General features: G+C 47.1%; 1 protein-coding gene across 9 annotated transcripts in view; it reads right to left on the reverse strand.

Annotated features, from left to right (window-relative positions):
* The window catches only part of NF1 (neurofibromin 1), a 738,710-nt gene that overhangs the window by 204,155 nt on the left and 507,024 nt on the right, over window positions 1–27,531 (reverse strand). For all 9 annotated transcript variants that reach the window (XM_063953658.1, XM_063953661.1, XM_063953657.1 and 6 more), the window contains 2 exons: window positions 21,995–22,427; window positions 10,484–10,824 (listed from right to left, as the gene is read on the reverse strand). In XM_063953658.1, the coding sequence (XP_063809728.1) occupies window positions 10,484–10,824; window positions 21,995–22,427 (774 nt within the window). The remainder of the gene's footprint in view (window positions 1–10,483; window positions 10,825–21,994; window positions 22,428–27,531) is intronic.

Below are 27,531 nucleotides of genomic sequence, written 5' to 3' on the forward strand. Positions count from 1 at the left end.
TGCCCGGAAGAGCTGACACAATAAGGAAAGGATTTGGAATCCCGGGTAAGACTCATACCAGCCACACCAATCACACCGTACAACTCGTGATACTATACCCAGTTAACAGTATGAATTACAACTGAGCCTCACGAACAGATGGCTCAAAACAATAACCCTTTAGTTAGGCAATAACTATATACAAGTATTGCAGACAATCCGCACTTGGGATGGGCGCCCAGCATCCACTACGGACTACGAGAAAGAATTACCGGTGAGTAAAATCTTATTTTCTCACGTCCTAGTGGATGCTGGGAACTCCGTAAGGACCATGGGGATTATACCAAAGCTCCCAAACGGGCGGGAGAGTGCGGATGACTCTGCAGCAGCGAATGAGCAAACTCAAGGTCCTCCTCAGCCAGGGTATCAAACTTGTAGAATTTTGCAAACGTGTTTGATCCCGACCAGGTAGCAGCTCGGCAAAGTTGTAAAGCCGATACCCCTCGGGCAGCCGCCCAAGAAGAGCCCACCTTCCTTGTGGAATGGGCTTTGACTGATTTAGGATGCGGCAGTCCAGCCGCAGAATGTGCAAGTTGAAACGTGGAGCAGATCCAGCGAGCAATAGTCTGCTTGGAAGCAGGAGCACCCAACTTGTTGGGTGCATGCAGGATAAACAGCGAGTCAGTCTTTCTGACTCTAGCCGTCCTGGAAACATAGATTTTCAGGGCCCGGACTACGTCCAGCAACTTGGAATCCTCCAAGTCCCGAGTAGCCGCAAGCACCACAATAGGTTGGTTCAAATGAAACGCTGATACCACCTTAGGGAGGAATTGGGGACGCGTCCTCAATTCTGCTCTGTCCATATGGAAGATCAGATAGGGGCTTTTACAGGACAAAGCCGCCAATTCTGACACACGCCTAGCCGAAGCTAAGGCCAAAAGCATGACCACTTTCCACGTGAGATATTTTAATTCCACGGTCTGAAGTGGCTCAAACCAATGTGATTTTAGGAAATCCAACACAACGTTGAGATCCCAAGGTGCCACTGGGGGCACAAAAGGGGGCTGAATATGCAGCACTCCCTTAACAAATGTCTGAACTTCAGGCAGTGAAGCCAGTTCTTTTTGAAAGAAAATAGACAGGGCTGAAATCTGGACTTTAATGGATCCCAATTTTAGGCCCATAGTCACTCCCGACTGTAGGAAGTGCAGAAATCGACCCAGCTGAAATTCTTCTGTGGGGGCCTTCATAGCCTCACACCAAGCAAAATATTTTCGCCATATGCGGTGATAATGCTTTGCTGTCACATCTTTCCTAGCTTTTATCAGCGTAGGAATGACTTCAACCGGAATGCCCTTTTCCATCAGGATCCGGCGTTCAACCGCCATGCCGTCAAACGCAGCCGCGGTAAGTCTTGGAACAGACAGGGCCCCTGCTGTAGCAGGTCCAGTCTGAGAGGCAGAGGCCAAGGGTCCTCTGAGATCATTTCTTGTAGTTCCGGGTACCAAGTCCTTCTTGGCCAATCCGGAACGATGAGTATAGTTCTTACTCCTCTCTTTCTTATTATCCTCAGCACCTTTGGTATGAGAGGAAGAGGAGGGAACACATAAACCGACTGGTACACCCACGGTGTCACTAGAGCGTCCACAGCTATCGCCTGAGGGTCCCTTGACCTGGCGCAATATCTTTTTAGCTTTTTGTTTAGGCGGGACGCCATCATGTCCACCTGTGGCCTTTCCCAACGGTTTACAATCAGTTGGAAGACTTCTGGATGAAGTCCCCACTCTCCCGGGTGGAGGTCGTGCCTGCTAAGGAAGTCTGCTTCCCAGTTGTCTACTCCCGGAATGAACACTGCTGACAGTGCTATCACGTGATTTTCCGCCCATCGGAGAATCCTTGTGGCTTCTGCCATCGCCATCCTGCTTCTTGTGCCGCCCTGTCGGTTTACATGGGCGACCACCGTGATGTTGTCTAACTGAATCAGCACCGGCTGGTTTTGAAGCAGGGGTCTTGCCTGACTTAGGGCATTGTAAATGGCCCTTAGTTCCAGAATATTTATGTGTAGGGAAGCCTCCTGACTCGACCATTGTCCTTGGAAGTTTCTTCCCTGCGTGACTGCCCCCCAACCTCGGAGGCTTGCATCCGTGGTCACCAGGACCCAGTCCTGTATGCCGAATCTGCGGCCCTCTAGAAGATGAGCACTCTGCAGCCACCACAGCAGAGACACCCTGGCCCTCGGGGACAGGGTGATCCGCCGATGCATCTGAAGATGCGATCCGGACCACTTGTCTAACAGATCCCACTGAAAGATCCTTGCATGGAACCTGCCGAATGGAATTGCTTCGTAAGAAGCTACCATCTTTCCCAGGACTCGCGTGCAGTGATGCACCGACACCTGTTTTGGTTTCAGGAGGTCTCTGACCAGAGATGACAACTCCTCGGCCTTCTCCTCCGGGAGAAACACCTTCTTCTGTTCTGTGTCCAGAATCATACCCAGGAACAGCAGACGCGTCGTAGGAACCAGCTGCGACTTTGGAATATTCAGAATCCAGCCGTGCTGTTGTAGCACTTCCTGAGATAGTGCTACTCCGACCAACAAATGCTCCCTGGACCTCGCCTTTATAAGGAGATCGTCCAAGTATGGGATAATTATAACTCCCTTCTTTCGAAGGAGTATCATCATTTCGGCCATTACCTTGGTAAATACCCTCGGTGCCGTGGACAGACCAAACGGCAACGTCTGGAATTGGTAATGGCAGTCTTGTACCACAAAACGGAGGTACACCTGGTGAGGTGGGTAAATGGGGACATGCAGGTAAGCATCCTTGATGTCCAGTGATACCATGTAATCCCCTTCTTCCAGGCTTGCAATAACCGCCCTGAGCGATTCCATTTTGAACGTAAACCTTCTTATATAAGTGTTCAAGGATTTCAAATTTAGAATGGGTCTCACCGAACCGTCTGGTTTCGGTACCACAAACATTGTGGAATAGTAACCCCGTACCTGTTGAAGGAGGGGAACTTTTATTATCACCTGCTGGAGGTACAGCTTGTGAATTGCCGCCAGCACTACCTCCCTGTCCGGGGGAGTAGCTGGCAAGGCTGATTTGAGGCAACGGCGAGGGGGAGACGTCTCGAATTCCAGCTTGTATCCCTGAGATACCACTTGTAGAACCCAGGGATCCACCTGTGAGCGAACCCACCGGTCGCTGAAGTACCGGAGACGGACCCCACCGCACCTGGCTCCACCAGTGAAGCCCCAGCGTCATGCGGTGGATTTAGTGGAAGCAGGGGAGGATTTCTGTTCTTGGGAACTGGCTGTATGGTGCAGCTTTTTCCCTCTACCCCTGCCTCTGGGCAGAAAGGACGCGCCTTTAACCCGCTTGCCTTTCTGGGGCCGAAAGGACTGTACCTGATACTACGGTGCTTTCTTTGGCTGTGAGGGAACCTGGGGTAAAAATGTCGACTTCCCAGCTGTCGCTGTGGAAACGAGGTCCAAAAGACCATCCCCAAACAATTCCTCACCCTTGTAAGGCAAAACCTCCAAGTGCCTTTTAGTTCCGCATCACCTGTCCACTGCCGAGTCCATAATACTCTCCTGGCAGAAATGGACATTGCATTAACTCTAGATGCCAGTCGGCAAATATCCCTCTGTGCATCTCTCATGTATAAGACTACGTCTTTAATATGCTCTATGGCAGGCCTGGCCAACCTGTGGCTCTCCAGATGTAGTGAAACTACACATCCCAGCATGCCCTGCCACAGTTTTAGCATTCCCTAATAGCAAAACTGTGGCAAGGCATGATGGGACTTGTAGTTTTACAACAGCTGGAGAGCCACAGGTTGGCCAGGCCTGCTCTATGGTTAGCAATATAGTGTCCCTGTCAAGGGAATCAATGTTATCAGACAGGGAATCAGACCACGCTGCTGCAGCACTGCACATCCATGCTGAAGCAATAGCAGGTCTCAGTATAGTACCTGAGTGTGTATATACAGACTTCAGGATAGCCTCCTGCTTTCTATCCGCAGGCTCCTTTAAGGCGGCCGTATCCTGAGACGGTAGTGCCACCTTTTTTGACAAGCGTGTGAGCGCTTTATCCACCCTCGGGGATGTCTCCCAACGTATCCTGTCCTCTGGCGGGAAAGGGTACGCCATTAGTAACTTTTTAGAAATCACTAGTTTTTTTATCAGGGGAAGCCCACGCTTCTTCACACACTTCATTTAACTCATCTGAAGGGGGAAAAACCACTGGTTGCTTTTTCTCCCCAAACATAATACCCTTTTTTGTGGTACCTGGGTTAATGTCAGAAATGTGCAACACATTTTTCATTGCCATAATCATGCAACGGATGGCCCTAGTGGAATGTACATTAGTCTCGTCGTCGTCGACACTGGAGTCAGACTCCGTGTCGACATCTGTGTCTGCCATCTGAGGTAGCGGGCGTTTTTGAGTCCCTGATGGCCTTTGAGACGCCTGGGCAGGCACTGGCTGAGAAGCCGGCTGTCCCACAGCTGTTATGTCATCGAACCTTTTATGTAAGGAGTTGACACTGTCGGTTAATACCTTCCACATCTCCATCCACTCTGGTGTCGACCCCGCAGGGGGTGACATCACATTTATCGGCACCTGCTCCGCCTCCACATAAGCCTCCTCATCAAACATGTCGACACAGCCGTACCGACACACAGCACACACACAGGGAATGCTCTGACTGAGGACAGGACCCCACAAAGTCCTTTGGGGAGACAGAGAGAGAGTATGCCAGCACACACCACAGCGCTATATAAACAGGAATTTACACTACACAAAGTGATTTTCCCTATAGCAGCTATAATATACAGTTTTGCGCCTAAATTTAGTGCCCCCCCTCTCTTTTTTACCCTATGGAGCCTGGAAACTGCAGGGGAGAGCCTGGGGAGCGTCCTTCCAGCGGAGCTGTGAAGAGGAAATGGCGCCAGTGTGCTGAGGGAGATAGCCCCGCCCCTTTTTCGGCGGGCTTCTCCCGCTCTTTTATTAATATTATGGCAGGGGATTTTTACACATATATAGTTTATTAGACTATATTATGTGTTTTTTTGCCATTTTAAGGTACTTTAATAGCAGCCCAGGGCGCCCCCCCCCCCCAGCGCCCTGCACCCATCAGTGACCGGAGTATGTGGTGTGCATAGGGAGCAATGGCGCACAGCTGCAGTGCTGTGCGCTACCTTAATGAAGACCGGAGTCTTCAGCCGCCGATTTCCAGGACGTTCTTCTTGCTTCTGGCTCTGCAAGGGGGGCGGCGGCGCGGCTCCGGGACCGGACGACCGAGGCTGGGCCTGTGTTCGATCCCTCTGGAGCTAATGGTGTCCAGTAGCCTAGAAGCCCAAGCTAGCTGCAAGCAGGTAGGTTCGCTTCTCTCCCCTTAGTCCCTCGTAGCAGTGAGTCTGTTGCCAGCAGATCTCACTGAAAATAAAAAACCTAATAAATACTTTCTTTACTAGAAGCTCAGGAGAGCCCCTAGTGTGCAACCAGCTCGAGCCGGGCACAGATTCTAACTGAGGTCTGGAGGAGGGGCATAAAGGGAGGAGCCAGTGCACACCAGTAGTCCTAATTCTTTCTTAGAGTGCCCAGTCTCCTGCGGAGCCCGTCTATTCCCCATGGTCCTTACGGAGTTCCCAGCATCCACTAGGACGTCAGAGAAACTTTTTGGACACTTGGAATTTTTGTCTGGATTTTTCCAGGCCAGCTTGAATAGGTCATCTAACTCTGCAGAATCAGGAAAGTGACATTAGGCTTGTTTTGTGTAAAGAAAAACGACTGCTGTGACGCAGCGACCTCAAGAGGGAGCTTTAACACGTCCCTTGTAGCCAGAATTAGGGGTTCAATACCCTGAGCAGAATCGGGATCCCCACTAACGGGATCCAAGTCCTCCCCATCCTCCTGTATATCCTCGTCTGTGTCAGATAGTAGTGCAGGTAAAACACGCTTTTGTGTTCCTGCATGAGAGGAGGGGGGCTGTGCAACATCTGCCCTAGCAGCTAAATCTGCAACAGCCTGTTGTAGTAGCTGAATTTTCTGAACATTAGCAGTGAGCTGGGATGACATATCAGACATCACAGTTTTAAGAAACCCTAGCCAGTGAGGCTCTGTACCCTCTCCCCCAGCCCCTTCACTGATTTGTGAAGACTGGCTGCATTGTTCACAGGGAACAGAATCAGATGATAATGGAGACAATCTGGTGTGGCATAAACTGCACAGTTTGTGTTTACCCATTGTTTCACAGTAAACACAATAACATACACACAGGCCGTTATATTGCAAGCCTGCCCTACTGTATGTGAGAGGAGACCCACAGAGAGGACACCAGCACACCCCTAGCTGCACTGCCCCAGTGAGGCTGTCAGCTAACTATATCACAGCAAATACTAGTAAATTCTGTCCTGTAGAGGACCCAGATAGTGTACAATAGCGGCTCTCTACACCCTGTACCAGATATCCAGCGTGGCTGAGGAGTCAGGAAGCGCTGTGTGTGCTGTGTATGACTGCAGTAAGCAGAGGAAGGCGCCAAAATGCCTCTTGTCCCGCTCTGAGACAGTTCCGCCCCCTTCAATAGCGCCAGAGCTACAGAGATTTATTATACTGGCAAAGTCTCCTTACAGCTTAAAAACATCACAACAAGTGCTAGTCTAAGAGGTTGTGTGCCAGTGTACACAGGGGATCTTAGCAGGACCCCCCCCACACCTCAGGGAGGGTCCCAAACACCGCGCCCGCGTTCAGCCACACAGTGAACCGCGGGACCCCCCTAGCAGGGTGTGCGGTGTGCTGTGATTGTGACAGCCAAGGCGCAGTGCCCCGCTGAACAACAACCCCTCGTTAGTCCTGCAGGGGGAAGTGGCTCTGCACTTCGTAAGGCCGGTGACCGCCCACCCCCTCCCCCCACGGTGCAGGTATGCTGTTGCCCAAACAACATACCGAAAATAACAAACATTAAAAAGAAAGTGAAGAAAACTCTCTGGAGCTCAGAGATGTGCATCCTCTCCTGAGGGCACTTGTTTCTAAACTGCCTGTGGAAGGGGGCATAGAAGAGAGGAGCCAGCACACCCAGTTGAAGAAATTTAAAGTGCACTGGCTCCTTTGGACCCCGTCTATACCCATTGTACTAGATTCCCCAATAGGTGTATATGTAAGATTTAATTAATATAAATAATTAATATTTGCAAAACTGAGGAAGATCGTTGACTGTCTTTTTGTAATGCATGAGTATGCTCAGAGTAATCATGACATTATTATAGACTGGCACATGATAACGGATGTAAATAATTGCAATATCTGTGTATGTTGCAAAACTTCAATTCGAAAACCCCCCCAAAGAAAACCTTTAACCCTTTATGACCCACTGCACGTTTCTGGTGTATACCATCGAAGACACTGGTAAAGTAGACAAATGAGGCCTTAAGTAACATCAAAAAAAATTTGGGGGTCATTTTGTTTTTTAGTACATAAAGCAATGCAGCTCCTACACCAAAGCATTGCGATTCATTCTATTTCAACATTTTGATACTCTAGCATCTCACGGAAAATGTTCAAAGTATTTTCGTATATGTAAAAGGACATTTGGAATTGAATGGCAACTGTCATCACAATACAGTTAACGCAATAATTTTTTTTTATAATGTCCATTTAAATGGACAACGGGTCATAAAGGGTTAATATTAAACTAATGCATAAACGTTCTGTGAGAGACAAAGCAAGTCTACTCTATAGAACTGATCCTTTAGTAGAAAAAGACTGAGGAGTGTATTTTTCTTGAGTAGAGCCATACAGAAGTGTCCTCATACACAATTTCAGCAGTCCCGCCAACTGCCCCTCTTGACGCACAACTCTGCTTAGCATCAGGCACCTTTTTCACCTGAAAATGTATTTTAGTCACAATGTGATGTGCCTAGGACGCACCATGAGACTGTGCTGATTCATTTTATATGTGACTCTTATACATCTGTGAGCATCTGAATCTGCATACGAAGTGCTACGATGCAGCAGCTGTAGCTTTATCCCACTTCCATTGTACTTTGTATACAGACAGTCAACACAGATATATAGGTGTTGCATATCAAATTCATCCGTTGCGTCACAGTGCACTGCGACATAGGGGTGTATTCAATAACTGTCGGAAGCTGTTGTCTTCTCGGAAAGACGGCAGCTTCCGACGGAAATAGGTCGGAAGGGGTTCCAACCTATTCAATAGGGGCTGATTTTTTCCCTACAAGTCGGGAATTCCCTACTTGTTGGAAAATTCGTGGATCGGCGGAATAGACGTCGATCCACGTGCTTCTGTCGGAAATTGTGTCAAATCCGACAGGTTTTGGTCCCCTTTCTGACAAACTCAATCCGACTTGAAAACAAGTCGGATTGAGGGAAGGAGAGGAGCGGTGCTGCGGGCGGCTGGGAAGCAGAGATCGGCGGCCAGCGGGGGACATGTCTGCGGTGGTGGGGGAAGGCACCGCAGGGAGAGAGGTGCCTGGCCATCCCCGGCCAGGCACCCCTCTCCCTGCAGCGCTTCCCCCCGCCGCCGCAGACATGTTCCCCCTCTGCCAGCCGCCGATCTCTGCACACACCCGCAGCCCCTCTCTTCCTGCAGCGCCTCCCCCCGGCGCTCCACAGATGTCCCCCGCAGCCAGCCCCTCCCGCTCACGGCTGCCGATCTCTGGTCCCCTGGCCGCTGCTGTCAGCGCATCCGCTGACCGCAAAGGCCTGATAGGACCCTGTGTACGGCCAAATCTGACAGTCGGATTTGGCCATCCATTGAATAGGGGTGTCGGATCCATTCCAACAACTGCATGTCGGAATGGATCCGACTCATATTGAATATACCCCATAGATGCATTTTCAGATGAAATACGCACAGCGCCTTTGGATCTGGCTGTTCACTCGCACCACATGGAATATTGAGGCTAGGTGAATGAGGACACATCTGTATATACAATATCTACTGATGTAGCACCCTGCAGTAACACAAATTTATGAGCTGGAATGGCAAGGGATTAGTTTATCTCAATGCAGAGATAACACAGCAACTAATGATAGCGTTAGAGAAATGTTTCCTCAACTCTTCACAGTAGTTGCTATTAGTCGCAACAGATAAACTACATGAACAAAAGTGTGTGGACACCTGAACATTTCACCCATATGTGCTTGTTAAAAATCTTTCCAAAGTCATCAGTATTCTGAGGTAGCTTTCCCAGAGATCTTGAATATGACTGTAGTGATTTCATTCCAATCAACCACAAAAGTATTATTACTATGAACATGCCAAGGTGATGAGCAAGGCTCTCAGTCACTGTTCCAGTTGATCCAAAAGTTTTTCAGTAGGGTTGAGAACAGAGCTATGCGAGGCCCAGTCAAGTTCTTCCACACAAAACTTGATAAACCATTTTTGGATGGACCTCACTTTGTACACAGGGGCACAACCATGAAGAAACAGAAAAGCTTTCTCCAAACCTGCTACCAAGTCATGTTTTGAGGAATTCTGTCTGTGGAAGCAGGTAGGATAATTACTGAACCAGTGATATAGATTAATACACCTGTGCATGATTAAAGAAAGCCACAAAACATGACCTCTTTATAGAACTTCAGGACTGCAGTTTGGGAACCCTTGAATGCAACTTTATGCCGAAACATTAGAACTATCCCTTCACTGGAACCTAGGGACCCAGGCCAAACCATTATTTCTCCACTACCAAACTTTACAGTTGGCAGTACACATTCAAGTAAGCAGCATTCTCCTGGCATTCATGTCAGATAGAGATTAGGAAATGTGATTAGTCATTCCAAGTCCAATGGTAGTACTAATCTAGGTAACATTTGACATTACAAATGGTAATCTGAAGCTTGTGTGGCAGCTTGGCCATGGAAATACAATCCATGACGCTCCCAATGAACAGTTCTTGTACTCGCGTTGCTACCAGAGGCAGCATAGAACTCTGTAGTGAGCGCTGCAGCCAAGCACATATGATTTTTATGCAGTACATCCTTCAGCACTTGGTGGACCTGTACTGTGAGCTTGTGTGGCCTGATTTGTGCGTAAACTGCTATTCCTAGAGGTTTCCACTTCACTAAAAAAGCACTTAGCAATAACCAGGGCAGTGGTGAACAAATCTGATTATAACAGTTCCATGATGAAAGTCACTCTTCAGTACAATGCATTGTACTGTACTGCCAATGTTTCACCACAGAGACTGCATTGCTGTTTCCTTGATTTTATGCACATTTTTAGCAATGTATTTGGCTGAAATTGGCAAACACTAATTAGCAATGGTTCCCTCATACTATTGGCTAAGCACTGTACAAAATAAATATTGAAAAGAAATCTAAAATTGTATGAAATATGTTGAGCACGAAAACTGCTGTAAAATGATGCACCTGCAGTCTGTGTACATAAAGAAGAAACCAGAGAAATGTAAAATAATAAAACGCATATTGTATGTGAATAACAGTATAGTGTATAGTGATAAATGTATTTCTACCGTAGACTTGGATCAGAACTTCCTAGGTTGAGTAATGCAATGTTAAGTAGTGTTCCCGGAACATCCTTTGGACGTATCTTAGTGTGTTGGGGGATGGAATCTGGCTGTGACAGTTCCCATCGAGTCCGTATGTGAATTATAGATTGTACAATGGCTTCACACTCCTGATGCATGAATGTGAGAGGTGTTCCTTGGTTGGCAATAGTTAGTGTAAACTGATTTTCATCCACTAAACAGATTTCTTCAATCTCAGACGCATAGTATATATCATTCAGAAACACGGACTGCCCCAGAACCCGCGTCCTCTCAGCTGAAGTGACCTGGACAGCTGTGGAACCCACCTAAAACAAAACAAAAACATGTTTATAATAAATGCTGGATTACATATTATGACAAAGCCAAAATAAAAATAAAAAAAGAAGCCTTACAGAGGGTGAGAAAGCATAAATACCACAGCCAGGTAGGTGTCAGGTTTCTGAGATTACCTTGAAAAACACCATTAATTTAATGGCTACAGCAAATGTATTTTTACATCAATGATTATTATATTTATATGGCTCAACAAGGGTTCTGTAGCTTTGTACATAGATCAAATACAGAAAAATGTTGTTATATATAAAGATAGAGAGAGGGCCCTGCTTGTGCGATCTTACATTTTAGAGGGAACATGAAAGGACACAGTGAAAATGTGGGTATGGCTGTGGTGTGTAAAAGATGGGGAGTTAGCCAGTGAGGTGGTAGGCTTCAATGAAAAGAGGAGTATAGAGGCAACACTTAAAGAATGAAAGGATAGGAGAGTATGAGTGTGGGAGAGCATTCCAGTAGTTAGTACAGCGCAAGAGAAGACCTGAAGGCCGGCACTGGAAGTGCTACTAGAGGGGAAGAGGCAGTAATTTGCAGACCTGAGTAGAGAGGGGGAGGAGAAAGAGGGGAAGATCTCTGTTTTAAAGTTATCGAGTTTAAGGACGAGCTAAGTCATCCATGAGGAGAAAGTTGGTGATGCTGGAATTGATGGGTGTGTAAGTATCAGAGGAAGAGATGTACATTTAAATGTCATTCGTATAAAGGTAGGAATGGATACCAAAGAAGCAGATTAATTCTCCAAGCAAAAAAAGCTAAATTGAGAAGGGACAAAGGACAGATCCTTACAGTACACAGGGAGCGGTAGTTGGAATAGATAAAGAGTGCACAGACAAGCAGGTTAGAGTGTAGTCCTATGGAATCCAACAGAATGGAGAATTTGCAGGAGGAGGGTGTGATTGAATCTGTTAAATATCACTGAGGTCATGGAGTATAAAAACAGATATGGATCTTAGATTTTGCACTGAGGGCAGTTGCAGTTCATAGAGCAACAACCAGACTGGAGTCCAGAAGGGAACGGCAGGAGAAGAAGATGATGAGTCAGTTATATACAACCTACACAAGTAGCTAGGAGCAAATTTGATGAGGGAGATGGTTTCCTGATAAGGAGGAGACCAAATTTTTTTTTATATTGGATGTGTAAGTACCAGAGACAAAAAAACATAAAAAAAAAAAAAAAAATTTGGATTTTAGTACCTACCGGTAAATCCTTTTCTCCTAGTCTGTAGAGAATGCTGGGGACTCCAAAAGGACCATAGGGTATAGACGGGATCCGCAGGAGCTTGGGCACACTGAAAAGACTTTGACTGGGTGTGAACTGGCTCCTCCCTCTATGCCCCTCCTCCAGACATCAGTTACAGGAACTGTGCCCAGGAGAGACGGACATTTCGAGGAAAAGATTTTTGTTCAAACTAAGGGCTAGAACCTACCAGCCCACACCACAACACACCGTACAACCGGAGTAACAGTAAACCAGATAACAGTATGAAGTTAACTACAGCAACAAGCTGAAACAACAAATACACAACCCGTGTGTAAACCAATGCAACTAGTAAGAATACACTGCAAGTAACCGTCCGCACTGGGATGGGCGCCCAGCATCCTCTACGGACTAGGAGAAAAGGATTTACCGGTAGGTACTAAAATCCTATTTTCTCTTACGTCCTAGAGGATGCTGTGGACTCCAAAAGGACCATGGGGTCTATACCAAAGCTCCAACACGGGCGGGAGAGTGCGGACGACTCTGCAGCACTGAATGAGCAACCATGAGGTCCTCCACAGCCAGGGTATCAAACTTGTAAAACTTAGCAAAGGTGTTTGAACCCGACCATGTAGCTGCTCGGCAAAGCTGAAGTGCCGAGACCCCTCGGGCAGCCGCCCAAGATGAGCCCACCTTCCTGGTAGAATGGGCCTTCACTGATTTCGGCACCGGTAGCCCAGCCGAAGAATGAGCTTGCTGAATCATACTACAGATCCAGCGTGCAATAGTCTGCTTTGAAGCAGGATGACCAATCTTGTTGGAAGCATGCAGGACAAACAGCGCCTCTGTTTTCCTGGCCACCGCCGTTCTGGGGACGTAGATCTTCAAAGCTCTCACAACATCAAGAGACTTTGGAACTGCCACAGCATCTGTAGCCACAGGTGCCACAATAGGTTGGTTAATGTGAAACGTCGAAACCACCTTCGGCAGAAATTGTTGACGAGTCCTCAATTCCGCTTTATCCGAATAGAAGATCAAGTACGGACTCTTGTGAGATAAGGCCGCCAACTCAGACACCCGCCTGGCAGATGCTAGAGCCAAGAGCATGACCACCTTCCAAGTGAGAAACTTTAACTCAACCCTACGCAAAGGTTCAAACCAGGAAGACATAAGAAACTGTAAGATCACGTCAAGATCCCATGGTGCCACCGGGGGCACAAACGGGGGATGGATATGCATCACTCCCTTCACAATAGTCTGAACCTCAGGGAGAACAGCCAATTCCTTCTGAAAGAAGATAGATAAAGCCGAAATCTGCACCTTGATGGAACCCAATTTCAGGCCGGCATAGACGCCTGCCTGCAAAAAATGAAGAAACCGACCCAAGTGAAATTCTTCTGCAGGAGCAGCTTTAGTCTCACACCATGAAACATACTCTCTCCAAATACGGTGATAATGTTTCGCCGTAACTTCCTTCCTCGCCTTAAGGAGAGTGGGAATGACCTCCCCGGGAATACCTTTCCAAGCTAAGAGTTGTCGCTCAACTTCCATGTTGTCAAACGCAGCCACGGTAAGTCTGGAAACCCGCATGGTCCCTGCAATAACAGGTCCTCTCTTAGAGGGAGCGGCCAAGGATCTTCCACAAGTAACTCCTGAAGATCTGGAAACCAGGCCCTTTTTGGCCAATCCGGAACGACAAGAATCGCTTGCACTCTTGCTCGTCGAATGAGTCCCAGCACCTTTGGAATGAGAGGAAGCGGAGGGAACACATACACCGACTGAAACACCCACGGAGTTACCAGGGCATCCACTGCACTGGTTCAGGGGTCCCTTGACCTGGAACAATACCTCGGAAGCTTCTTGTTGAGGCGAGACACCATCATGTCGATCAGCGGAGTTCCCCAACGCTTCGTCACTTCTGCAAATACCTCTTGGTGAAGAGCCCACTCTCCCGGATGGAGATCGTGTCTGCTGAGGAAGTCTGCTTCCCAGTTGTCCACTCCCGGAAGGAAGACTGCTGACAGAGCGCTCACGTGCTGTTCCACCCAGCGAAGGATTCTTGTGGCCTCCGCCATAGCCGCCCTGCTCCTTGTTCCGCCTTGACGGTTTATATGCGCCACCGCTGTTATGTTGTCCGACTGTATCAGGAAAGGCCGACCCTGAAGAAGGCTTCTTGCTTGTAGCAGGCCGTTGTAAATGGCTTTTAACTCGAGAACATTTATGTGGAGACAAGATTCCGGGAGTGACCATTTCCCCTGGAAATTTCTTCCCGGGGTGACTGCGCCCCAGCCTCCGAGACTTGCATCTGTTGTCAACAGGACGCAATCCAGGATACAGAATCGGCGCCCTCCTAGGAGGTGAAAACTTTGTAGCCACCAAAGGAGAGAAATCCTGGCCCTGGGAGATAGACTTATCTTCCGATGCATGTGCAGGTGAGACCCGGACCACTTGCTCAGCAGATCCCACTGAAACACCCGGGCATGAAACCTGCCAAACGGAATGGCTTCGTACGCCGTAACCATTTTCCCCAGAACCCGAGTACATTGATGAATCGACACACATTTTTCGGCCTCAGAAGCTCCCTGACCATCGTCTGCAGTTCCAGAGATATGTCTTCCGGAAGAAACACCTTCCGTAAGCCCGTGTCCAGAATCATGCCCAGAAAGGGCAACCGAGTGGTCGGAATCAACTGAGACTTTGGCAAATTTAGCAGCCAACCGTATTGTCGCAGAACCAACAGAGACAAATTCACATTTCTCAGCAACCGTTCCTTGGACCTTGCCTTTATCAGGGGAACATCCAAGTACGGGATAATTGTAACCCCTTGCTTGCGAAGGAGAACCATCATTTCCGCCATGACTTTGGTGAAAATCCTCGGGGCCGTGGAAGGCCCAAACGGCAACGTCTGAAATTGGTAATGAGAATCCTGTATCGCAAACCTGAGGAAGGCTTGATGCGGAGGATATATCGGGACGTGTAAGTAGGCATCCTTTATGTCTACTGACGCCATAAAATCCCCCCCTTCTAGGCTGGAGATCACAGCTCGAAGAGATTCCATCTTGAACTTGAAAACTTTCAAGTATGGCTTGAGGGATTTTAGGTTCAGAATCGGTCTGACCGAACCGTCCGGTTTCAGTACCACAAAGAGGCTCGAGTAGAACCCCTCCCTCCGATGGGACGGGGGAACGGGAACAATAACCCTCTGTTGACACAGCTTTTGTATTGCTGCCTGCACCACCTCTCTGTCCGGAAGAGACATTGGTAAGGCTGAAATGAAAAACCGGTGAGGGGGCACCCCCTGAAACTCCAGCTTGTACCCCTGAGATACTATATCTAGGACCCAAGGAACCAGGCCTGATTGAACCCAGACCTGACTGAAGATCCGCAGACGGCACCCCACCGGTCCGGACTCCCCCAGGGAAGCCCCAGCGTCATGCGGTGGACTTGGTAGAGGCAGGGGAGGACTTTTGGTCCTGGGCGCCTGACACTGCAGGCGACTTTCGTCCCCTTCCTCTACCCTTTGAAGCAAGGAAGGACGAACCCTTTCCACGCTTGTATTTATTCGGACGAAAGGACTGCATCTGTTGATGTGGTGCCTTTTTCTGTTGTGTGGGAACATAAGGAAGAAAAGACGACTTACCCGCAGTCGCGGTAGACACCAGGTCAGCCAAGCCGTCACCAAACAAGACACTACCCTTGAAGGGGAGAGCTTCCATAGCCCTCTTGGAGTCGGCATCAGCATTCCATTGATGGATCCGCAGCGCCCTCCTGGCTGAGATCGCCATGGCATTGGCTCTTGATCCCAAGAGACCAACATCCCTCGCCGCATCCTTCAGGTAATCCGCAGCGTCCTTGATATAACCAAGAGTCAAAAGAACTTTATCTTTATCAAGTGTATCCATATCCGCAACCTGATTCTCAGCCCATTTAGCAATAGCACTACTCACCCATACAGACGCCACGGCAGGTCTGAGCAATGCACCCGTATTAGCGAAAATGGACTTCAGAGACGTCTCCAGCTTGCGATCTGCCGGATCCTTGAGAGCTGCCGTGTCAGGGGACGGAAGCGCCACCTTCTTAGACAACCGGGATAGAGCCTTGTCGACATTTGGAGACGACTCCCATTTTTCCCTGTCATCAGAGGGGAAAGGATACGCCATGTAAATTCTCTTGGGAATCTGCCACCTCTTATCCGGCGACTCCCAAGCCTTTTCTCAAAGAGTATTCATTTCATGAGGGGGAAACTTCACCTCAGGTTTTTTTCCCTTTCAACAAGCAAATCCTTGTTTCCTGCACCGCAGGTTCGTCAGAAATATGTAAAACATCTTTTATAGCCACAATCATGTACTGAATACTCTTAACTAACCGTGGATGTAAAGCAGCCTCAGTGAAGTCAACATCGGAATCAGAATCAGTGTCGGTATCCGTATCTACCAACTGTGTAAAAGGCCGCTTTTGCGACCCTGATGGGGTCTGCACCTGAGACAAAGCATCCTCCATGGATTTCCTCCATACCCGAGTCTGAGACTCCAATTTATCTAACCTTTTAGACAAAGAGGCCACATTTGTATTAAGCGTACTTAACATTGTAAGTAAATCAGGTGTCGGCTGCGCCGACATGGCCAACTCCAGACCCACATCTGCTCCCCCAGCAACCTCCTCCGGGGAATAACACTCAGCCTCAGACATGCCGACACGGAGTATCGACACACCGACACCCACACAGCCTCAGCAGGGGACAGACCCACAAGGAAGCCTAGATAGAGAAACACAGAGGGAGTATGCCAGTTTACACCCCAGTGCTCATATATCCCAGAAAACAATATATGTTGAAAGCGCTGCTATGACAAACAATAATTATGCACCAATAACTGTGCCCCCCCCCCCCCCCCCCGATTAGCTCCCTGATACTTGTAGTGGAGCTTGGAGGTCCCGGGCCAGCGTTCTATGCAGCGGCGTGGATGAGAGAAAATGGCGCTAGTGAGCTGTGCGGCTAAGCCCCGCCCCTTCCCGGCGCGCTTCAGCCCGCTAAAATGTGAAAAATGAAAATGCATACTCACCCGGCTTCTTTCTTCTGGCTTCTGTGAGGGGGGTGACGGTGCGGCTCCGGGAACAAGCAGCTAGGCGAACCAAGTGATCGAACCCTCTGGAGCTAATGGTGTCCAGCAGCCTAAGAAGCAAAGCCCTTAACTAAGTAGAAGTAGGTCTGACTTCTCTCCCCTCAGTCCATCGATGCAGGGAGCCTGTAGCCAGCAGGTCTCCCTGAAAATAAAAAACCTAACAGAAAGTCTTTTCTAGAGAAATTCAGGAGAGCTCCCCTAGTGAGTGTCCAGTCAGTCCTGGGCACAAAGTCTAACTGAGGTCTGGAGGAGGGGCATAGAGGGAGGAGCCAGTTCACACCCAGTCAAAGTCTTTTCAGTGTGACCAAGCTCCTGTGGATCCCGTCTATACCCCATGGTCCTTTTGGAGTCCCCAACATCCTCTACGGACTAGGAGAAAAGGATTTACCAGTAGGTACTAAAATCCTATTTTTTATTTTATTTATTTTTTTGTCTCTGGTACTTACACATCCAATATAGAGATTCAAAGAAGGCAAAGGGCCTGGAATGGTCTCAAAAGAGACAGGAGTTTAGAGTAGGTATTCCAAAAGTATGAACGCTGTAAAAGCTAGGATGCCTGTTTATCTGTGAAGGAGGGCAAGACCAACTAGCACACAACTGGATGACTCGGAAAACACCTGCTTAAGAGAAAAGTTTAAGCGAACAAATATGGAGACCTAGGGCAAAACTAGGATTATATAAGAAAGCTGCAAGAGGAGAAGTTAATGATGAGATGTGAAGAAACACTCAACTTCCTCCAGCAACGTAGCGTGAGTGTGACTATGGGATAGACAACATTGGGGAGCCTAAGGGACTACTTCTATGGTATAATAAAAACAACATTCCTTCATTGTGACCAACTGTTTAGTATTTTTAGTAGGGGGTCTATTCAAGGAAAGGGTGTAGCAATATGGAATGATAGTAATTTGTAACACAAGGGAGAAGCAGTCCACTCAAATGTTTACTACAGTATAAAATTTCATGTTTAAATCTAGGTTGTGACCGTCCCCAAACAAACTGATGAATGAGTCACAATATAGCCTGAAACTACGATGGATAATGTAACTGTAGGGTTTGTAGTAAGCATGACATTTTCCTTAAAGGTGTTCATCTTTACTACATTCATCCTGCCAATCCAGGACAGATGCTTAGAACACCAAATACTATAGTTAGAGCATATGGCCTTACATAAAGGAGTAAAGTTAGAGGAAAATAATTGGTAAAGATCTCTAATCATTTGGACAGCCAAATATTTAAGCCATGTGGGGTGCCAGGAGAAGGGAAAAGTGTGTTTAAAGCCTACAACCATGGGAAAAGGTGCAGCCAAAACAGATTTAAGAGTAATTTTAAAAATTGTATAATCCAGCAAATTAGGTGCAAGATGACTAGATCAGTACTCAGGGCCATCAGGTCATCCACGAAGAGATCTAATTTATATTCCTGACCCGCTAATCAAATTACAGTAATATTAGGGATTTTACGGATAGCTCTGGCAAATGCATATCTGCAGAAATCAAATGAAATAGGAGCTCGTGGACAACCCTGTCTCATACTGTTTATTTTAACGGCCTCAGATAGATAATGAACCATTTACCCTGACACTTGTGAAGTCTTAAAGCGCCAGGGATCCTATGGAGACAGATGGGCACCAATCCTAAATATCTCAAAAGGTCGGTCATAAACTCCCAGTCCCTACAAAATGCTTGAAACAAAAATTCTTGAGCAATGGGGAATTGCCATATATAAAGTGGGTTTCTTGTACAAGAGCAAATAAAATTTTTTCTGCCCGAAGGAATCGGAGTCACTGGGATCTTTTACAGGCACATTTAACCCCTTAGCATGTATAGTGTTTATAGGGTGTTTTTAAGACCAGCAATAATAAAGTAGCTGAGTAAGAGCGGACGGTCTTAATCACAAATAAGGCCTCAAACCAGAAGTACTCTCCATGTAGGGAAGGGAACAGAAGGAAATGGGAGTAAAAACATGGATATATGAAACAAAACCATAACGAAAAAAACAGACAATACTGAAAAACATGGTTAAACTGAGTCTATAACAACATAGAAAAATTGTACCTGAGAGAGGCAAGCTAACTCTGTGTCCAGGTTAACAAGGAATGCAGTGTGGGGGCGCAGGGGGACAGCAAAAGTAATCACCCGTAAGGTAAAATAGCTTTGTTGTATTAAGTAAAAACATAGTAGAACAGGTTACAATTAAATAAACATTGTAATATAAATAAAATGGAATACCAAAAAACAAACAAACCTGGTCTATAGATAAAAATGGAATTTAAACATATGCTTTATGTTAGGAGTGCAGAAAACTAGGAATAACCATATGGTATAACCTGACAAACTGATAACATGCAAAAGAAAGTCTGCTGTATAGCTAAAAGTGATAAGCAGGAACAATCTCACCATAGGTTGCATCAGGTGAGTGAGGCTCAGACAGAGGTTGCTTCGAACATGAGACTTCCTAGCCATGACCCCTCAACCAAGGAGAGGGAAGGGATCTCCACTTGACAGTGTAGAGCATGGGTCTTCAGCCTGTGGCCCTACAGTTGCTGTAAAACTACACATCCCAGCATGCACTGCCTCAGTTTTAGCATGCCTTAATAGTAAAAAAATGGCAGGGCATGCTGGGATGTGTAGTTCCACAACAGCTGGAAGGCCGCAGGTTGAAGACCCATGGTGTAGAGCCTCCCACTCTGGTAAAAAAAGGTTCTCCCAGTGAGGGGAAGACGATATAGAGATCTGCTGGTGTGTGCAGCGATATGCCTTTTCCATTGTAAGGAACTAGTAGACTAGATGGGAAACCCCAGTGAAATTTCAAATCACATTTGCCGAGATAGTCGGTAAGGGTTTTCAGAGTCTTCTTGTTGCAGAACGTACCATGAAAGGTCAGGAAATATTTGTATTTTGATGCCATTAAAATCTATCACATCAAGTTAACAGATCTTCCTCAGGATGGCGTCCTTTTCATTACAGTAATGAAGATTACAGTTAACATCTCGGGGCCTGTCAGCTGGAAGACCCTATGGGTTGGAGAGCTCAATATGCCATATCAAAGATTTCGCTGCTAAGGTCTAAGCCTACTATTTCACCAAGGAACTTTGTGAGAAAAGCTATTAGGCTAGACTGAAAAATGTCCTCAGGGAGTCCCCAAACAGACTATTGCGAAGACCAGTACTGTAAATTATCCATGCAGGGCTTCAAAAATTTCCACTAAACTGAATAAGCATATTTTCACAAAACTCCACGTAGTAATACAGGTTGGCATTGCTATCTGTAAGTTGCTCCATGTCAGTTTGTATAGCAGCCACGTTTAATTTATTGTGGATTGGAGTTTATTTTCTAAAGACTAGAAATAGTGTATAAAAGGAAGCAACTTAATATGAATGAGCAGTTCGCTGATCTCCTGGCAGAAAGTAGGTGACAGGGGAGCTGCAGGACCTCTGCTGAAGACAGTCTATCTGGAGAGGAAGAGAAAAAATGGCAACCTCTCATGTAGACTTTGATATCTGTCCTGTCAATTCTGATTTAGATTTGGTTTTCTTATCCTTCCTCATAGGAAACTTGTAGGGCATAGGAGAACGCAAGTAAGAAGTCGCTGTCAAGATTCAGCAAATTAGCAATAAAGATGGTTCATCAAGAGAAGTGGTCCCTCAGTAAAGAACTAAGTCGCCATTTGGTAAGTGTTCAGGGCATAACTAATTAGTAGAAAAGTTCATGGCCCTGTAAGTCTAATATGTGTTAAAAGAGCAGACAACTGTTTGCACGTGGAAAAAATAGTAAATAGTTGCACTGCAGGATTACTTAATTGAATTTGGAGTGGAGGAGAAAACACATTGGACATAATATTGCAAAGGTGAAGCAGACTTTTCTCCTACATTAGCAGAGGATATATTCAGAAAATATATTAACAGGATGCAGGCAAACAATCGTAAAATACAGGAAATGTAATAGGCACAAGGAAAAAAAAATGTCCACAGAATGCAGGCAAACAGGAGGAGGTTGGGTGTGCATGGCTATGGCAATATAAACAAGGGGGAGACAATGAGGTGGGAGCAGGCTCTGGATGCTCCAGAACACAGGAAAAATAATCAAATGGGAGTCCAGTATCTAGAGTTGTGCAGGAAGACCTCCAGGTCAGGCCATGAGCAGTGGGAGGACACCTCCATATGGCAAAGTGAACCTAGAACCTCAGCAATCAACCCAAGAGGTAGCACCCCAACTGCAGGAACACAGGGGACTCACAGGGTAAGAAGGAAGGGGTAAATAGCCCACCAGAAGAGAGCCAACTTGGTACCTTAAAAAGTCAGCCAGTCTTGGCTGACAACACAATAACCGAACCACACAAAGATTTATATATATATATATATATATATATATATATACACACACACACACATACATACATACATACATACATTCATACATACATAGAACAAAATAAAGCGGCACTCTGAGACTGTCAAATGTATTTCACACAAAAGTGATCCGACGTTTCGGGGCCCAAGCGCGAACAATACCACAAATCATAAAACACATACCTTATAAAAGGTATATATACACACACTTATCTTTGATTGGTCTTTAAACAATTAACCTTTGTTTTGCTGTCTAGAATGGAGTAAGATGTAGGACAGTACAGTACAGTACCTGGTACACAAAGCAGCAATGGCCTCATGTAGCACTTAATAAATTGAAGGCTCTTATGGTTGTAAAGGTCTGTACGTTATTGTGTTCCACACCAGTTGCAGCCATGCTCATAGTAATGTAAACCTCTCACTCTATTACATATATTTACACACAGCAACATACATAAACACTAACATAAATGGCTACTTACTTTTATAGACACCTTAGTATCTTTGTGGGCCAGTTTAAGTGCATTATGGAATAGCTTCAGGTCCTCTTCTAAAGCAAGTGTGGCAGCTGGGAGTTTCTGCTGGTCATGCTCTATGTGCTCAGCTAACTTTCCTGATGGATCAATGAAAATTAGCCTCTTGCTGCCTTTCAGACCAGTTAATAGTCTCTCATGGTACTTTGTATATTCCCTCACCCAGGAGTTACAGTTGTAGATATAGACTGCAGTAACATTTTCATAAGCGAAGCCAGGGAAAACCACAAACCATTTAGAAAGGAAGTCTGTCTTGAAGCGATTGCTGGGCCCAGCGTGAGTGAGATCTACCACTATCTCATATGGCTTGGCATAATATGGCTTTAAAGTCAACAGAACATGGTAGATCAGTAAATCACCGTTTATTTGACCAGTCTTGAACCTGTAGAAAGTAAAAGAAAAATGTATAATTGATTTCAATACACTACCTCATCACAGTTCATCTCAGTGTCTATAGTACCTGAATGAGACTAGCATAGCAATCATTGGTCACCATGTAAAATTAAAAATGCATAAAGTGACGTGGCAAAATAAATTACCGACCAAAAGAGAATATAGTTACAGTAATGATCTCAGATCAGCTTTCTTGCAAACCTTTGTTATAAAATCCATTAAGCCTAGTGTTTCAGTGTCTTTATGGTTATATTATATAAACAAATATATCCTTGTACTTCTCCCAAAGCAGTCTCGTACTCTCCAACTGCACCTTTTTTTCTGGTCTATACAGTGGCGTAACTACTGCCCCCGCAGTCCTCGCGGTGGCTTGGGGGCGAGGGGCTGCGGGGGCGCCACTGACTTAGAACAGATTGACATGCGGACGAGCGTCCGCATGTCAATCTGTGGTCTCCTCTCCCTCCCTCCTGTGTTGGAGGGACACGGAACGCACATCGCGCGTCTCTCCTGTGTCCCTCCCTGGCTCTCCCCCGGCCGGTCTAAGGAAGTGCCGTTCGTGAGCTCTGATTGGCTCACGAACCGGCACTTCTTTTATTAGACCAGCGGGGGAGAGCCAGGAGGGACACAGAAGAGACGCGCGATGCGCTCCGTGTCCCTCCAACACATGGGGGGGGGGGGGGGGGCGCGGGGGAGCAGGCACTTGGGGCATATACCTGGCACTGTGGGGGGCAGATCTGGCACTGGGGGCATATACCTGGCACTGTGGGGGGCAGATCTGGCACTGGGGGCATATACCTGGCACTGTGGGGGCAGATCTGGCACTGGGGGCATATACCTGGCACTGGGGGCATATACCTGGCACTGTGGGGGCAGATCTGGCACTGGGGGCATATACCTGGCACTGTGGGGGCAGATCTGGCACTGGGGGCATATACCTGGCACTGTGGGGGGAAGATCTGGCACTGGGGGCATATACCTGGCACTGTGGGGGGAAGATCTGGCACTGGGGGCATATACCTGGCACTGTGGGGGGGGAAAGATCAGGCACTGGGGGCATATACCTGGCACTGTGGGGGGGGAAAGATCAGGCACTGGGGGCATATACCTGGCACTGTGGGGGCAGATCTGGCACTGGGGGCATATACCTGGCACTGTGGGGGGAAGATCTGGCACTGGGGGCATATACCTGGCACTGTGGGGGCAGATCTGGCACTGGGGGCATATACCTGGCACTGTGGGGGGGGAAAGATCTGGCACTGGGGGCATATACCTGGCACTGTGGGGGCAGATCTGGCACTGGGGGCATATACCTGGCACTGTGGGGGGGGGGGGGAGATCTGGCACTGGGGGCATATACCTGGCACTGTGGGGGCAGATCTGGCACTGGGGGCATATACCTGGCACTGTGGGGGGGAGATCTGGCACTGGGGGCATTTACCTGGCACTGTGGGGGGGAGATCTGGCACTGGGGGCATTTACCTGGCACTGTGGGGGGAAGATCTGGCACTGGGGGCATATACCTGGCACTGTGGGGGCAGATCTGGCACTGGGGGCATATACCTGGCACTGTGGGGGCAGATCTGGCACTGGGGGCATATACCTGGCACTGTGGGGGCAGATCTGGCACTGGGGGCATATACCTGGCACTGTGGGGGGAAGATCTGGCACTGGAGGCATATACCTGGCACTGTGGGGATATACCTAGCACTGTGGGGGAATATTTGGCACTGGGGGGAGCAGGCACTGAGGGGGCATATGTGGCACTGTGGGGGAATATATGGCACTGGGGGGAGCAGGCACTGAGGGGGCATATGTGGCACTGGGGGGGGGGTATATGTGGCACCGGGGGCATGTACCTGGCACTGTGGGGGAATATCCGGCACTAGGGGCATATACCTGGCACTGTGGGGGAATATCTGGCACTGGGGGCATATGTGGCACTGGGAGCATGGCCCTAGCAACAAGCACTACCCCCTAGCAACGAGCATGACACCCAGTGCATGAAACCCCTGGCAACAAGCATGACACCCTGAGCATGAAAACCCCTGGCACCGTGCATGGAACCAAGAGCATGAAACCCCTGGCAACGAGCAGGTAATTTAAAAGTAATTAGAAGCCTTACTGTATAACTTAATGTGTAATGGGCATTATGGTGTGTGGCATAATGTATCACGGACATTGCGGTGTGTGTCATAATGTATCAGGCATTACGGTGTGTTGTATACTATATCACGGGCATTGTGGTATGTAATGTCTCAGGATCATTGTGGTGTGTGTCATACTGTGTCACAGACATTGTATGTGCTATAATGTATCAGGGGCTTGCAGTGTGTGGCATAATGTATAACGGGCATTGCGATTCCTGTCATAATGTGTCACAGGCATTACGGTGTGTGGCATAATGTGTCTGGGGCATTACAGTGTGTGCATATTGTGTCATGTGCATTATTGTGTGTGGAATAATGTCTAAGGGCCATTGCAGTATGTGGCATAATGTATACTGGGCATTACTATAAGGAGGAAAAATGACAAATAATGTAAGGGGCATGAATCAGGATTTTTTTTCTTTCCTGTGGTGGCCAACGTCTGGGCGTGCAGGTTGCAAAACTGGGGTATAAGGTAGTCTTTTCCTGCAATGCCAAGCCCTCCACGCAAAGCCACGCCCATTTCGACAAAGCCACACACCCTTTTTGCCGACGCGCGCCGCAGGCGCGCGCATTTTTCTACCTTTGCTAGTGCCAAATACCGGGGGTATGGGGGGGGCCGAAGGATTTTTTGGCTTGGGGGGAGAAAAATTTCTAGTTACGCCACTGGGTCTATACCTGCCAGAAAGGGCTTTGTGCAAATTTTGACTCTCCAAATTAACATTGAAAGTATAGGAAAGGGGGCGTGGCCACCCCCCCATTCCTAATTTCTACCGGTTTTCATGTGTAAAATATTGGAGGGTATGCAGTCTTTCAGCTAGCATAAAGTCTTTTTTTTTTTTTTTTTTTAACATTAACAGAGTAAAAGGTCATCGTTATTTTTTTGAAAGATGCCATAGTGTCAGTCAGAACTGTATCATAAAAATCACCCCTTGTATAAAGGATCAACCTGAAAAAAAAACATACAGAACATAATATTTAGGACAACCTATAGATTTGTCCTCATACCCCTGCATACAAAATGGTACTTTACAGTACGTTCCAGTATTTCGTATGTAGATACAGCTGCGTTCGCACACAGAATTTAGGCATGCCACATATTTTAAATCAGCAAAAGCTGCCTTTAAGTACTATCCACGTCGCTTTGCGAATAAGATGCATTTTAAGACAAAGTCGCACAAAAAGATGCTCAGGGTGTGACTAAAAAGGCTGTTTAACTTACAGGGAGGCTAGATGTAAGTGGACATATCTGTAAGCCTTTCTTTTGAGCAATACATAACCCGGATACACAGCCTGTGTGGAACACTCGTTTAAAAAACAAGCCAAAAAAATGGCTTGATAATTTGTGCTAAATAAAACTTTAAGGGCAGCTGTCGGCACCCTTAGTAGGTTACTTGTTCTCTCTCTGTATTATTCAAGAACGTGAACTAGATTTGAATATTACTGTGCATGTATACTGTAGAAAGTTGGATACCTGCCCTGATTTGTTTGTTGGAAGATTTGGATGTAATCATTACTTATTGTCAAGCTTACAGATTAGTAAGTACTGGAAGTTGTAATTTTTTGAAAAATGTAATAAAAAAGATTTTAAAAAATATACTGTCAGCCATCGGGAGTAGTAGGGTATGCCGGTGGCCGGGCTCCCGGCGACCAGCATACCGGTGCCGGAATCCAGACCGCCGGCATACCGACAGCTGGACGAGCGCAAATAAGCCCCTTGCGGGCTCGCTGCGCTTGCCACGCTGCGGGCACGGTGGCGGACACGCTATCTATTCTCCCTCCAGGGGGGGTCATGGACCCCCAAGATGGAAAAAAAGTGTCGGTTTGCCGGGATTCCGGCGCCGGTATACTGTGCGCCGGGATCTAGACAGCCGGCAAACTGAAGACCACCGTCAGCCATCCTGTTTCCACCATATGTTGGTTTTACTGAGCTTGTCTCTGGGTCACAGCCCCTTGTGTCTATGCACTTATGTTCCCATACATCCATGTCATGTTAAGTTCGATTAACTTTCAGGAAAGAAAAGCAATACCTTAAATGCACAAATGTTCAGGCCGCTGCGACCGCTAAGTGAGTGTGTGTAAAGCCCCTATGAAATGCGTACAGGTTGCGTAAGCATGCCGTCACGCTGTAAGCACAAAGTAGCTACACGTGCGGCGTAATACACTTTATAACCCCTTTCAGAAAAAGGAAATGCGACACCAATTGTTTATGTAATGTTGAGGTCCAACCCAGCAACCAATATTTACTTAAAAGGGGGTACAACAGAAATACAATAACATAAGAGAAAAGGCTACAATCAATGGATACATACGTTTGTTCGCCTGCGCCACCCGGTTCCGGTCCTCAGTCAATCTGGATAGATGACCTTCACAGAATGTTTTCGAACGGCCAGGCGGCTTGGCTTTTATACAATAGTCAAAAGTGTGAAACAAAGGATACTGTAATCTCTTCATCCATAGGTCAAAGGACTGGTCATTTACAGTACATGAGGGGTCATAGGTGGGTTTGAATAGGTGGCGATGCCTGGTCCAGGTGCACTTGCAGATGTCCTCCACTGGGTTCCCGCCGAATATCAAGAGTACAGTAAATACAGTGTGATATTAATATTGTACTCTTGTGCATATCTATGCGCAGGAGCATGCTACTATCTGCAAACTGCCATCGGAATATTGCCCTTGAAATACTGTACAGCTGGATACCAAACACCACCTCCTAACCTAATTCTGTCCCCTCATATCCTGTAAAGTTGAATCCCTCTGTTGCTATAACTCCAAAGTAAATGTAACTTGCTGGTGTGGTGCGTGTAGGCTGTGTGTAAATTATGCACTATGTGGATTAAATATCAGATATGTCTTTGTGGCTTTTCCATGCGAATGCGTACGCTACCGTATTAACTCATACCACACGCTAATACGCAGGACTCCGTGAGCCAATATACGTAACGTGCG

The sequence above is a fragment of the Pseudophryne corroboree genome, chromosome 2 (genome assembly GCF_028390025.1).
Source record: "Pseudophryne corroboree isolate aPseCor3 chromosome 2, aPseCor3.hap2, whole genome shotgun sequence".
NCBI lineage: Eukaryota > Metazoa > Chordata > Amphibia > Anura > Myobatrachidae > Pseudophryne > Pseudophryne corroboree.